General features: G+C 28.4%; 2 protein-coding genes across 4 annotated transcripts; both read right to left on the bottom strand.

The window, feature by feature from the left end:
- Window positions 1-655: 655 nt before the first annotated feature.
- LOC124956460 (pyruvate kinase-like) lies at window positions 656-5,448 on the bottom strand. The gene is made up of 9 exons (XM_047512287.1): window positions 5,147-5,448; window positions 4,840-4,978; window positions 4,448-4,686; window positions 4,021-4,198; window positions 3,644-3,862; window positions 3,325-3,500; window positions 3,008-3,241; window positions 2,477-2,699; window positions 656-1,503 (listed from the first exon to the last, which is right to left on the bottom strand). The coding sequence occupies exons 1-9, from the start codon at window positions 5,183-5,185 to the stop codon at window positions 1,259-1,261; spliced, it is 1,692 nt and encodes a 563-aa protein (XP_047368243.1). The 5' UTR covers window positions 5,186-5,448; the 3' UTR covers window positions 656-1,258.
- Window positions 5,449-5,593: 145 nt separating this feature from the next.
- On the bottom strand, window positions 5,594-14,906 carry LOC124956459 (pyruvate kinase-like). 3 transcript variants are annotated; one of them, XM_047512286.1, is made up of 8 exons: window positions 14,752-14,902; window positions 11,142-11,177; window positions 8,699-9,043; window positions 8,112-8,298; window positions 7,458-7,979; window positions 6,984-7,322; window positions 6,612-6,768; window positions 5,594-6,060 (listed from the first exon to the last, which is right to left on the bottom strand). In XM_047512286.1, exons 2-8 carry the CDS (start codon window positions 11,166-11,168, stop codon window positions 6,048-6,050), a joined length of 1,590 nt encoding a protein of 529 aa, XP_047368242.1. In that variant the 5' UTR covers window positions 11,169-11,177; window positions 14,752-14,902; the 3' UTR covers window positions 5,594-6,047. The 3 variants fall into 3 exon arrangements, with proteins under 3 accessions (XP_047368242.1, XP_047368240.1, XP_047368241.1); XM_047512284.1 differs by lacking the exon at window positions 14,752-14,902 and adding an exon at window positions 11,337-11,354; XM_047512285.1 differs by lacking the exon at window positions 11,142-11,177 and having other exon boundaries at window positions 14,752-14,906.
- Between the last annotated feature and the right edge of the window lie 677 nt (window positions 14,907-15,583).

The following is a 15,583-nucleotide window of genomic DNA, read 5'->3' as shown; positions in this document are numbered from 1 at the left end:
TATGCAATTTAAATTGGAGAACTCGGAGCTTCGTCTCTTGCGGCGGACGGTTGATAATATCTCAATTTATTACTTTCAAAGGAGGACGAATATAAAATATGAAATTTTATTATATAGATATAACCTAGTAATACCTATTACTAACTACAGCTACGAATAATAATAATTACAATAATAATAATTTAAAAAAAAAAATAATAATAATAAACAAATTTAAGTTAATTCCAAAAAAAAAAAAAAGAATTCTTTTATCAGACCATACATATCCGAAGGATCGATCTTTGGACAATCTCGAAATTAAACGAGACACTTGAAAAACTATATTACTTCTCGTCAAATTTCAAGTATTCTCAAGAACGTATTAAATTACAAGGATGCGTTTAGTGTTAATGTCTACTCGAGATCGTTCTCAGCTAATGTCTAAATAAACATATCTCGCTAGAATAATGGAGATATCGATCGATACTAGGAAACAGAGTATATATACATATATATATATATATGTATGTATTTATGTATACATATATATATAAAATATAGGTACATATATATGCATGTGACTCGTATAAACATATATACGATAAAATATGATATACAGGAAAATTTATAAATACGTTCGTAAAACTATTTTATTCATATTTCGACGTTATCCTATTTAATTAATGATTATTATTAATATTTTATGTATTTAATAGACATTGATATTACCCAAGTTATTATACGTCTAACGATACTTGTATTACTCCTTCTTTTTTTTAGATCTTGATCCTGATGACGTCAAAAATCCACCTTGTTACTCGTTTCACAGATGACAAAAAGATACCGATAGCAGTTCGAACGTATCTATGTAACTAGAAACCGACCTCCGATCGGTTTTATCTACCTCCATGAACTTTGTCCTTCATTCTATGAGCCATAGAACCTAATCAGTTATAACATAGATAACGTACATTGCTAGCCGTTTACAACGACGTAACCATATGTTCATTGAACGTCCGCAGATTGTTTTGTCAATGAAAAGGACTTTCTCAATGTAAATTCTATTTTCTTTTTTATCTAACTCGTTGGTCTATCAATGTTTACGTTTATTTTCATTCCTTTAAATTAAATGTAACGATCGTTTTGAAATCTCTCGTTGTCTTTTGTAATAAGATTTTTTAATAATTTTCCTTTTTTTTTTTTTTATTTTTTTATTTTTTTTATTTGTTTATTGTTCGTTTTGCTTTCCTCCTACCGCTTTCCTCTTCTTCTCTCCTCTTTATTGCGACCGCATTGATATCCTTTTATCGTTAGGGGACATCATTGAATTTTTTATGAATGGTCTGATCAGATCAAAAGATGCATAGATCACACGAATAGAGTTAATAAATCCTCCATCTTGTCGCGATGGGCCAACTACAACTATTGCATCGCCAAGTTTGATATACTTTCTTTCTATTAAATAATTCAAACCAGCTCGCACGCGTACATCGATATCTTTTAGCCTATTGGGTAAAGGTGACGCTGAAAAATCATTAAAGTTGTTACGAATGTTGGTCGTGATTCATTTAAACATTAAATGCACTTAGAAAAAAAAAAAAGACTAAAGCATTTTGATAATTTTGAATAATTAAAAATTATTATGAATAATGATTTATAAAGCACTATTAAAACAAATGTAATTATTAATGGAGAAAAAAAAGGCAAAACAAAAGAAACCAAAAAAAAAGAAAGAATAAACATATCGAATAATATGTCGTATTTTAACTTCACAACAAAACAATTTATGGGAGAGAGCTCATTAATGTCCCATATGTGGACAAACATTCACCGCGATTCCTTTCTTTCATTGCAAATGTATGTATACTGCACCCCACCCGTTTAATTTTCGATAATACGTTGGCGTTAAAGGGAAGAGAACAAAAAGGCGAATAAAACGAATTATAAAAGCATGTTTAACTGCAAATGTACTTCATATTCGATCGATTGTTCTCTCCTGGTTTCAATTAGTCGTTAATGAAATTATTTACTGATTGTATAGAATAGATGAGGATACTAATAATAATAATAATTATTAAAAGAAAAAAAAAAAAAAAAAAAGGAAAAGAAAAGAAAAGATAAAAGCATTATTAATACATTGTAACATAATGTGACTTTGAAAAATTATTAATAAATCATTATTATAATTAGTCATTATTATATATAGAATAATTATTAATATATAATATAATATAATATAATATAATAGTGATGATATTATATTATATAGTATATAATAATATATTATAATGTAACAATTATTAATACGATATTATACTAAGTATAACTTATATATATATATATTAGTATGAATTTAACGCTATATGATATTTTTCAATGGATAAAAAAAAAAAGGAAGAAAAAAAAATTGGAAAGGAAAAAAATGAGAAAAGAAAAACAAATAAAATGAGATTATAAAGAGTTGAATTTAAATAATGTCTTCGTAATGATGCCTTACCATTGTAATGAACGGAATGTACGGCAAAATAGATATTTAAGTATCGGGCAACAAAACCAAAACGCGTAACAGCTACGATGGGACATCGTGGTCGATAAATCGAGAGCAAGACGGCGCTACGTCCGGTCGTAGTTGTGATTATGATAGCGGCCGCATTACAATTCAAGGAGGTCTGTATGGCGCCAATGGCAATCGAATGCACTACGTTCAATGGTATAGACATCTTAATTATAAATAAAACAGAAAAAGTAAGTAACATTAAAAACTTTATCTGCGGTATTAATTAATAATAAAAAAAAAAAAAAAAAAAAAAAAAAAAAGAAAGGAAACAAGAAAAATAACGCACGCTCATATTTTTATATACAAGATTTTGTCACTTATATCATAGTTATATATGTATAAAACATATATTAGGTATTATATATCGAATCTGATAAAAGAAATATAACATTTGTCTTTTATATTCATTTTTCAGACATAATCGAACATTTAAATAACGTATATAAAATATATATTAAATAATAAACTTACCATATTATTAAAAGTATTTAAGAAAATTTCTCTTTGCCATCGTGCACTTTCCGCTTCTCTACACACAGTATCAATTTCTTTAACAAGTAGTAAAGTATCTTTCAAGTTCAAATTTCCTGTAGCTAAGCAAATTGTATCCGCACCGTCTAATACAGCAATTGCTATTAATTCTGTATTAATTTTCGGTGTCTTGTTATGTTTCGGACGAAAATTTATAACTATGGGTTTACCGATCTAAAATAATGCAACAATATGGCTAACCTAATTTCCAAGAATGTTATAAGATACTTATAATATGTTACTGTAGTGATATTAACCCTGTTACATTTAGCTATTATAGATTTTTGCGCGAGAAATAATTTTTCTTTTCCAATATCAAGTTCCAAACCATCTCTTTCAAAGATAATACCATCGGCTTCTTTCAATATTTCATCGAAATTTTGTAAACCCTGCCTCGTACAGATCTTCGCCAAAATTTTAATCCAATTACTTCCTGGGGAAAAAAAAAAAGAAAAAAAAAAGGAAAAGAAAAATCAAACAAATTACACATTTCTCTCCTTCATCAAATTATTATTATTATTATAATAATAATAATAATATAATATAGATAAATCTAATAAATAATTATTTACGAACCTATTCTCTTTATTTCGTCACGTACAGAACTTATCATTTTGCTGTTACGTGCTTGATTTACAATAATAAAATCGCATTCAACCTTAGAAGCAAATTCAATGTCTTTGCTATCCTGTTTCGAAATAATTGGAAACGAAATAATATTGTCCAAAAGTTGAACCGTTTTTTCATTTCCAATAATACCACCTTTTAAAATCTTACATATCACTTCATTGCTTCCTACAATAAAATCATCAAAATTTTAATTAAAATGAATATATCTAATTAATTATTTATATTCTATTTATATCTAATGTATTAATTTTTTAACGTATATAAATCTTTTAACGATTTTCACAAATCAAAAATTAATTTATATGATTTTGATTTTAACTAACCGACACAAATAACTTTTAACATTATAGCGCCACGATCGATCGAAATAGTATCTCCTACGTGACATACATTTGATAATTCTTGATATGATACCCAAAAACAGGAGGACGTACCCGCACGTTGTATTTTACCGTCCGTCAATAAACGTACAATATTACCTTCGACGAATACGGCGCGATCCTGTACGAAAGTATTTTCAAAATGGCGTCTAAAGCATTTACAGCGCCATCTATCTATAGATATTTAAAATAAATTCTAATAATAAGATTATATATATATATATATATATATATATATATTTATTTATTTATTTATTTATTTATTTAATCAATAATATTAATAAATAAAAATAAAAATATAAATAAATAAATAAATAATGAAAGAAAATTATCAAATCATTTGAAATATTTCAAAGATTAATTATTATACTATGGATGATGAATCGCCACGAAATTTTCCAGTACGTATCTCGGGACCATGTAAATCAATTGCCACACCAATAGGACATATTTTATGCATAGATTTGTAAAGAATATTTCCCGCCTCTCTTATTGATCTTACGGTAATAACGTGCCATTTTTCCGTTTGATGCGATAAATTCAAACGAACAATGTTTGCACCGGCATTAATGATCTCCGCAATTGCCAATGGATAAGAATTTGTTATACCTAATTTAATTTAATTTTTTTAGAGAAACAATAAATATAATAATAATAATAATGATAGGAATTCTGATCTAGGGGATTATACATTTCATTAGATTTATCTATGTATAATGTAATTATATCTTCATTTATATAGTAATTGTGAATATAACCAACTCATGGTAATCATGACACCAGTAAGCTTGACTGGCCTTGGACTTGAATCAATATCTAATTGCATATAATGATCCAGTCGGTTCTTTCTGTACGCTGCAACTAATTGATTCTCTAATAATTCCTTCTCCTCATTGAATATCTATCACCGACGCAGGAAAAAAAATGGAAATAAATGTAAAAATAATAAATGAGGAGAAAAGAAAAAAAAAATATATATGTATATATATATATATATATAAAATAAATAAATAACAATATTTTTTTGTATATTACTCTGTTATGTTATAAATTATTAATTAATACGAACCTGTGATATTTCTTGATTACTTGACATTTCGCTCGACATTTTGTTATAGATTTATATTATTTAATGTTCACATAAAAAATTAATTTTTATTAATTACAAATATGAATTTATATGACATTATGACATAATGATAACTGGTTATTATTAATAATATTCCATATATGAGAGGATTTTTTTTTTTTTTTTTTTTTTTTTTTTTTTTTTATGAAAAAAAATATTCAATGATAAAATTAGATGATTAACTATTGCCGATGATATTTCTCAAATGACTAACATTATCGAAACTTCCTTTTTCTTTTTTTTTTTTTTTTTTTTTTTTGAGAGTCGTTATTCCTATATAAAAAAAAAAAAAAAAATAGATGTGTGTAAGTACTTACATCACCATACAACAGTTGTATTGTTGACGTATGTTCAAATATATTCGCGGTTCGAATAAAAGTCAAGAAAATTTCTCATTTCAATAATTTATTTCTCTCTTAAACTTTTCTTTCAAACTGTTTTCATAGCATTTTGCACATATAAATATATAAATATATATATACATATATATATATATATTTATATCTCATTTTGTACGGCAGACTTCAATGGATACTTTTCAACAGCATTATAATAATACTGGGTCTACTAACAAAATAGTATCGTTGTTCTACAACGAATTTACTACGATTTGCGTTAACATGGTGATTAATTATTAAACGCACGTTTTCAAAATTTTTATTAGATAGGTCTTCCTGCGATATGATGTCGTTTCTGTAGCCAAGTATTGTATTTTTTTTTTTAAATGAGAGCTATGCTGAAGGATTACGAGACTCATCCAGTGATCGATCATTTTGCGCAATAATAATCATTGTGCAAAAGTAATTAATCATGAACGAGACCCATCATTACCAGTGTTGGTTCAGTCCACGGTTCTAAAAAAATATAAATAATTGATTATTATAAGAAATAAAAAAAAAAAAAAAAAGAAAAAAAAACAAATATTAAGAAGAAAAACAATTAACTAATAAAAATCATCAAAAGTTAATAATTAACTTGATAATAAAGAATAGAAAAATATAACTGTACTTTGATCTCTTTGAATTCTATAAATTTGACATAACACACACACACACACATATATATATATATATACATATACACATGCACACTGAAACACAAATGATATATTAATATTTCTATTATAAAAAAAAAAATAATAATGCAAAATGAATTTAATCGTATTCAAGATGTAACATATGGAATCTTATTTAAATGACACTTTTTTTTTTTTTTAGATCATGCACAGTTTAAGTTAAACGTAATCCTATTTATAAACAAACAATAAAGATATTATGAATGACGAACAAATTATATATCGAAGAAACATGCATATAAATCATTTTAAAAATAAAGATAATCCTCTTCAGTAGACGCTATACTATAATTACTAGAAATACGTGTTTGATAATCTGGATTTACGTACACTATGCGAAGAGTATTTGTAAATCCAGAACCCTGTCGCCAACCAGTGATAACAACAACGGAATCTCCAGCTTGTACGAAACCACGACTCTTCCCAAATTTCAATCCGTACTGTACCCTTACATCGACATCTTTCAACCAATCAGAGAGTGGTGCGTCTATATATAAAAAAAAATAATAATAATAATGAAAAAAAAAAAAAGACAAATAATAAAAAAAGATATCTCATTAGCATTAAATTTCCATTAGCACATTTGCGTCATATAACTAATCTTAACGCTAATATTTAATTATGAAATATAATTAAGCAGAGAGATAGAGAGAGAGAGAGAGAGAGAGAGAGAGAGAGAGAAACATGGATTAATGAACAAACCATCGTAGTAAAGCGGTAAAATGCCACGATAAAGATGTGCTTGTCGCGCGACTTGATGGAATCTAGTGACCGCGATAATCGGACAGCGTGGCCTATACTTGGCAATAAGATGTGCTGACCGGCCCGACGTAGTAATCACAATAATAGCACTGGCTAAACATTTGACCGACGCTTCTACGGCGGCAATAGCAACGGCATGAGTAGCATCAATTGGTGGTAATGCTTTGCTCGAAAGATCATGGAAGATCTGTGTTTGCCAAATTGCAGCTTCGGCTTCTTTGCAAATATTGGCCATTGTACGTACACAATCCAAAGGATAATCACCTTTAGCAGTTTCACCTTAAACGAGATATTATCATTATCATTATCATTATCATTATCATTATCATTATCATTATTAATTATATATATATATATAATTAATAGCCAATATTATTTCATTCAATTAGGATGATTTATTTCTTTTTTAAATACCTGACAACATAACGCAATCGGCACCATCGAGTACGGCATTGGCCACGTCCGATGTTTCGGCTCTTGTAGCACGTGGCTTCTTTACCATAGACTCCAACATTTGAGTAGCACATATAACAGGCTTACCAACTTTATTACAACGGGATATCATAGACTTTTGCGCAAGAAAAACTTTTTCCGGTGGTATTTCAATACCAAGATCACCACGAGCAACCATTATACCATCGGACGCTTCTATGATCTCATCAAGATTTGTCATACCTTGTTGATTCTCTATCTTCGAAATAATCTTGATATTTTTACCCTTTTCACCTAATATATCACGTATCTCGGTAAGTGCCGCGGCATTTCTAATGAACGATGCAAATATCATATCGACTTCTTGCTCGACACCGAATACAAGATCTGACTTGTCCTTTTCAGAAACTGCTGGCAAATCTACTGCGACACCCGGTAGATTAACGCCTTTACGAGACCCCAACATTCCACCATTCTCAACGGTTGTGGTAATTAAGTTTGGACCTATTATAAAGAAATAAAAATAATAACAATGAAAGATATATAAATACTAGATCGATATTAATCCCTTCTTCGTATTTCTCCAAAAAAAAAAAAAAAAAAAAAAAAAAAAAAAGAAACGAAAAAATTACTCACTGACTGCAGTAACGATGAGAGATATCAAACCGTCGTCCACGAATACACGATTGCCGACCTTCAAAACTTTCGAAATATTCTCATAATCGACGTATATCGTACTAGCATTACCCTTCTCCAAATAAGCCTTATCAGTCGACAATTTAAAGGCCTGCCCTTTGACCAATTCCACTTCAGCTGAGCCGCCCTACATCAATAATTAATCTTTATTAATATATATATATATATATATATCTTTATTGATATAGATAAATTTTTATTATCAGTTAAATGATCAATAAATACATAAACTTAAATCGCAAATGTTAACACATAAATGCGACCATTAAAATAATCGTGATACGTCTATTTAATATATGACAAATAATTACTTTTATCGAGGATACATCGTTCAAACATTTACACAATGATTGGAATTATTTTTACTGTCGGACGATGTTTTTTTTTCTTTTTTTTTTTTTTTTTTTTTTTTTTTTTAAATAGAAGATTACGTTAGTTACGTGAAAGAGACAGAGAGAGAGAGAGAGAGAGAGAAATAAAAAAATATATAATATCATTAAAAATAATAAATTAATGATGGAACTTACGCCTTCTAAAAGTCCAGTACGAATCTCTGGTCCTTTGGTGTCAAGAGCAATGGCTACAGGAATATTGATGCCAGCACGAGCTGATAAATTTTTTTGTGCTTCTCTAACGTTTCTAATAGTCTCAGCATGATACTCGTGAGATCCATGAGAGAAGTTCATCCTGGCAATATTCATACCAGTTTCAATCATCTTCTCCAATGTCTCTACGGATCTCGAGACCGGTCCAATCGTACAGATTATACCAGAAAGACGTACGAAGGATGCATGACTGTCTATGTCAAGGGCACACATATGATCCAATTGGCTTTGAGCATAAAGCGCTTGATTATTCGGCTTTCCAGCCATCTGCAAAAATTATTCATACTATTTATTCATATTATTATATAATAATTCTAATATGTTACATGCGTTTTACATATAACACGTGGATATAAATAAAAGGTCACAAGCTTTTTTTTTATATTTTTTATATTTAAAATATTATTATTATTATTATTATTATTATTATTATTATTATTATTATTATTATTATTATGAAAATATAAAAAATTATTTATACAGATTGGACCAAATTAAGTGTCACAAGCTTTTTTTTTCTTTTTTTTTTTTTTTGGACTACCTTGTATAAAATGATGGATGTAATATAAAGATCATAAGGAAAAAAAAAATATGTACATTGCAATCGCTAAACGTAATCTTTAAGTATAGCTTTCTTATAAAAATGTGTTATCTAATCGGTACTAATAGAATTCGCATGCACTAATTTACGTCATCGAGAGCATGCATTCTCGTAAATATAAATACAGAAAGAGAGAGAGAGAGAGAGAGAAAGAGAGAGAGAGAGAGAGAGAGAAAGGGGGAGAGAGAGAGAGAGAGGGAGAAATGATTAACTAATTCGATCGATCGAAAAAAAAGAAAAGAAAAGAAGAATAATGAATAAAAAGTAAATCCCTTCAAAAAAATAAAAACATAAAAAAAAAAAAAATGAAAAAAAAAAGAAATAAATAAGAAAAAAAGCGGGCATAAACACATAAAAAAGAAAAATAAAGAAAAACAAGATTATTGTCGTAATCGTCGCGATAATAAAAAGATAATCGGGATAATCGAAAAGGCTGCTATTTATACGGATGTTTTTTCTTTTTTAACATTCGATTAATATTTCATATAAATGATCAATATTTATAATAAAATATCTCTCGATAAGTAATATACAAATGACGCAAACTTCGATCCAATTAATTACTTATCACGGTCAAAATATTCATACACGCATATCTATATATATATATATATATATATATATTTACAATAATTTTATTAAAAATATCGATCGAGAAAAAAAAAAAAAAGAAAAAAGTGAATTGGATAATAAACTTCTGCAAGCTCTTTTTCTATTTCGAATAACGTGATCTATCGTCGAAGTTTATCGGAAATAAATTTTATACTTTTTTTTTTGCTTTTCTTCTCTCCCTCTCCCTCTCCCTCTCCCTCTCTCTCTCTCTCTCTCTCTCCTTCTCTCTTTTGAAAGAGAGAGAGAGAGAGAGAGAGAGAGAGAGAATAAATCTCTTTTGCAATCGTTCTTATATATTATTATTACACGTAAAACAAAACGTAATTGTAAATATTCGTCTACATAATTTGTTAGAATAATCGAATAATCAATCGATTTATATATTTCAAAGATCATTGACTTTGATTATCGATCTCATAGAGATACTTATATATACCTACCTTTGATCGATATTACATAATAGTATCAAAAATAGCTTTACATAAATAGGAATATATTTACGAAGGTCATCATTATTCATGAAAATAAAAGAAGAAAAATTCATAAATAAATTATCGAATTCATAAATAAATTATCGAACGCTCTTCTCTCTTTTTTTCTTTTTATCCTTTATACATTCATAAATAATTTAAACCTTTCATAGTATTCCCATTAATGTAATTCAATCATTATTAAACTCCAAAAGACACAACAACAACAACAACAACAGCAACAACAACAACAACAACAATAACAATAAGAACAAGTACAATAATACAAGTTATTAACTACAATATACATGTGACTAAATAAGATCTAAAAAAGAAAAAAAAAAGAAAAAATGGAGGGTAGGTGTGGACATAGTAAAAAAGCGTTGTGGTAACTAAAAGTAAATCCTAAGTAAAAAAGGGAAAAAAATGGGAAACAAATAAGAGAGAAAAAGAATAGAAAAAGAAAAATCGAATGGAAATGTGAAAAAATAAAAAAAAAATAATGATAAACAATGACAATCGAAGAAGAAAAAGGAATAGAAAAAGAAGAGAGAGAGAAAGAAAAACAACTCAAAAAGAAATAGAAAAGAAAAGAGGCAGGGCGGATTGGCAGAAAGAAAAATCGATCGATTTATCAATAAACGATATTGTACATATACAAATATGTATCCAGAATCAGTACCTTATCTTCGACGGTAATCCAGACCATTCTAGCAGGCTGCGTAAATAAATGGAAAACTGGAATTAGTATAACGAACGGATTTTCACTATAATGAAAATGACAACGACGACAACGACGACAACGAGAACGACGATGATGACACAGTGACAAATCGATCGAGTATATCGGATATTTTAAGTAATGTGTAAATCGTACCAACACTAAACGTCGTCGTTTATTAACGAACCTAGTAGCAATAACAGAGTTTTGCAACAATGACGAAGACGATACTATAAATGACGAAAAATTAAACGATGAAATGGAAAAGGAAGAGAAGAAGGAGGAAGAAAAGGAGGAAGAGAAGGAGGAAGAGGAGGAGGAGGAATAAAAACTAAAGAAAAATCGTTGTCTCGTATTTAACGATGACGATGACGATGATGACGACAATGATCGAAAAGAGGGAGAAAAAAGGAAGTAGAAATTTTTATTGACGACATTAATGTTACGTATTGAATAAAATCGCATTGTCGTATACACATGTATGTATGTATAATTATATATATATATATATATATATATATATATGTAAGTATGTAAGTATGTATGTATGTATGCACGTATAATTTCAAACGCTCTATTGTATTTAGTTAAACACACACAAAGAGATAAAGAAAAAAGAAAGAGAACTAGACATATAGAGAGAAAAAGAGAGAGAGAGAGAGAGAGAGAATATTATTGAGGTTAGGAACGAAACTATGCTATCCTCATCCTCTTCTTCTTCTCGTCGATTCGTTCCCAAAATAAAATGACGTTGCTAACAACGTTGAAAATTACTAGTCTCGAACTTCGATTTACAAAGTAAAGAAGGTTATAAGTAATAATAATAATAACAACGACGACGAGGAAGACGATGATGATGATGATGATGATGATGATGATGATGATATTAAAGATGACGATAACCAAGAAAACGAACGAATAATTTATAATTTTAAGGAAAATAATATAATCTTTGTTTTCTATCTCTAAAAGCATCCATCTATCGATTTCAATTGTTTCGTATAACGTTATAGGTTATTTTCTGTATAAATAAAAATCTTTTATATAAACAAACATTCGATGCGATGAATAATAATTTACTAACAATGTCATTTATTATCTTTTATATAATATCTTTTCATGAACTTTCCAAGAATAACCAATTCAAAAGAAAACGCGTGACATAATCACGTGACTACTACGCAGTTCATTAAATAATAACAATATGGACGTCACTTTTATTAAATAAACAAATCGTAAAAATAAATCGAAAAAAAATTATAATGTAAAGGATTAGATTTTTATTATTACGTTCCAGTGACATGCAAAAATTTAATAACAAACCAAAAAAAAAAAGAATGCAAAAGAAGTTAAAAATATAAAAAGAGAACATACATTTTGTGTAATATTACAAACGATTATTAACAAATTTATTTTTATTTTATTACGCGATACGTGATAAAGGAAGAATCTTAATAATATAAAATTCTTTCTTTTTCGTAAAAATCTCTGAAAGAAAATCCCTACGATCAATTAATTAATGTTAGAAATAAAATGTATTAACCTATAAAATTCTATTCACACGATGATAATTTCCAATAATGAGAAACAAACACGGCACGTACTCACACGTGTTACATTATTACACATATTACGTTATTATACACAATATATGTAATATCATTCATAGAAATGATACAATGAGAAATATAATTGTTCAAATCAAATTATAATAATACAACGTAAAAATATTTATATTGTGTCGTGCGAAGAACGATTATCCTATAATTTCTATTAATTAATAATCAGAAATGTCTTAATCTATAAAATGATACTCTAACAATGACGATTTGCACGCGAGTAAATGATAACATGTTACTCCCGAAGCAAACAATCGTTATGATTTATTGTTGATGAATGAGAAACAAGAAAGAAATTTGAAAAGCATAAAGTCGGAAGACACGAGATTGTCACGTGATACGTACGTGCCATTGATCGTGTAATGATCTTTATGTGCCGTCATCGCCACGCCTAGTTCTTTTCGCGGCAAATTTGAAAATTAGTGCCTCCTCAATTATATAGAACATATAGATATGTATTTTTACAAATGAGATAAACTCGACCGATCGATTGATCGGGGAAAGAGAAAAAGAAAAAGAAAAATACAAATACAAATACAAATTAAAGAAAAAAAAAAAAAAAAAAAAAGAAAAAGAAAAAAGAAAAGAAAAACCGGCCATCGTGATAATCGTACGACTCGACGTCGTTCGATCATCAAAAAAGATATTCAGATAATCGATACTTGAGGTTGCACTTCGAGTTATTACGCAACGAATCATCAATTGTATCATCGACGAAAAATCGTCAGATTCAAGATAAACTTAATTTTATTGGGATTTATTAAAAATCAGTTAAAACCGAATGAAAACGATATAATAAATATCATCTTCCTATGTATCACGTAATGACAATAATCTATTAATATGAATTCGTGTCAAATGAGATTATCAAGTTCTATTTGTCATTTATTTTTATCACTTTTATTAATAATGTTTGAAATTAATAATAATAAATATATAAGTATCGGATTTAACAAGTACTTTCAAGTTCATTCGAAATGCGATGTTACAGATTAGAAAATTTCAATGATAACGACAACCTGAACATGCGCTGTAAAGATTCTTTAACGATCCCAGAAATTTACGATCAAATGAACAAAAATACATTATTATATTAATAGTCTTTGCTATATTCTAATCTCTGAAGTCATATATATTTATACACATGTGTGTTTATGTGTATATATATATATATATATATGTGTATATATATATATGGATTTATTAGAAGGAATAAATATATATGTACGTATATTCGAAGCAGATTGGGAATCCACTCGTAGAACGTGAAGTACGTACGAAAAGGACGCGTCAAGGTTGACAGAGAGAGAGAGAGAAAGAGACATATATACACATACATACACGTAATTTTACTATAAGAGGTCAAACCACTCCTTTGTCGATTCAATCAATTTGAAAGAAACTAATTTCGATATTTTCAATTAAATTGATTGATTTTACCCGGTCATACGTTGATTCTTTTTTTTCTTTATTATATCTAAGAGTAACAGAGGTCATGACCTCTGCAGATTTAGTAATGTTCAAAATGCCGAATCTTTTTACTTATATACTATGGGGGAAAAAAAAATTGTCATTCAAGGTTACAGACAGAAGAAGAGTCTCTCATTCTCTCTCTCTCTCTCTCTCTCTCGTGAGATTTTCATCAAGGTTGTTTTCACACTTGTTCTTAATATATAACACTTAGATACATTGGCGCTCTAATCGATTTCTATGTAATTAGTTCGAAATCGAAAGGAAGACTCGTAGAAATAATCCTGATTAAAAAAGAATAAATTAAAGAAGAACGATCGAGGAAATATTCATAGAATATTTTTTCGTCCAAATTATATATATATATATATATACATATATATATATATACACATGTATATACGTAACGACGACATAATCGCATACTATATAAATCATCGATTCAATTACAACTTGAAAAATAAATATATTAATTTTGTTACCTTGTTGTAATGATCGTTGATTCGTTTGAAGGGGGGAAAAAAAAGCCGCACGGGATTTTGATGTGACACAAGAGGGAAAAAAAAAAATTGTCGAGTTCCGAGTACGTGCACGAAACGATGACAATTCGAGACTTGTCCGAGAATTCGATACGTCCCGTGTATTAAACAGATCTATTGTTGGCAGCGCCTCTAGCGGACAACGTTCAAAAATTATATCGTCAAATCCTGACTAACGTTCAAATTAAAAATTGTAATTAGAAAAAAGAGAGAGGAAAAAAAAAAAAGAAAGGATACTTATAAATATTTCTCTGTAAATATTCGTAGGACGATAATAATTTCTTTTCTTCAAGAATCTCTGATAATCCATTTTTTATTTATTTATTTCCTCTTTTTTGTTTCTCTCTCTTTTTATACGACATCGCTCTTTCTTTCTTTCTTTCTTTCTTTCTTTCTTTTTTTTTTTTTTCTTTTTCCTCCTTCATCCTCGAAACAATCGGATATAAAATAATTTAAATCTTTCAAAACACATATATGACTCGATAATATTAAATTATTCTTTTATTCCTTATCTCCGAGTAATATATTCGAGTAACGATTAACGATAAATAATATATATTGTACGTTTAACGTACTTTATCGTTATCTTATAGGGAAATGTCGTAATGTGACCAATCGGATCGTCGTTCTTAAAATTAAAGAGAACTAAGAAAGTGACAGGAAATTACGTCATTGGCGGGAAATCTATGGTAAAACAATTGAAAGAATATATTATAGATAGTCTACTGTATTTTAAAATACATTGACATCAGCGCCTCCACGTGAGAGAATATGC

This window comes from Vespa velutina, chromosome 22, assembly GCF_912470025.1.
Source record: "Vespa velutina chromosome 22, iVesVel2.1, whole genome shotgun sequence".
Classification (NCBI taxonomy): domain Eukaryota; kingdom Metazoa; phylum Arthropoda; class Insecta; order Hymenoptera; family Vespidae; genus Vespa; species Vespa velutina.
The sequence above is the reverse complement of the archived record's forward strand: the minus strand, read 5'-3'. Positions and strand labels throughout refer to the sequence as shown.

Coding starts and splice junctions, on each gene's coding strand:
- LOC124956460 (XM_047512287.1), bottom strand. CDS start 5,185: ATGTCGAGCGAAATGTCAAGTAATCAAGAAATATCACAG. Junction 4,979..5,146: donor GTAATCAAGAAATATCACAG/GTTCGTATTAAT, acceptor CGTCGGTGATAG/ATATTCAATGAGGAGAAGGA. Junction 3,863..4,020: donor GTTAAAAGTTATTTGTGTCG/GTTAGTTAAAAT, acceptor ATTTTATTGTAG/GAAGCAATGAAGTGATATGT.
- LOC124956459 (XM_047512286.1), bottom strand. CDS start 11,168: ATGGTCTGGATTACCGTCGAAGATAAG. Junction 9,044..11,141: donor GGATTACCGTCGAAGATAAG/GTACTGATTCTG, acceptor TAATTTTTGCAG/ATGGCTGGAAAGCCGAATAA. Junction 8,299..8,698: donor GTACTGGACTTTTAGAAGGC/GTAAGTTCCATC, acceptor TTATTGATGTAG/GGCGGCTCAGCTGAAGTGGA.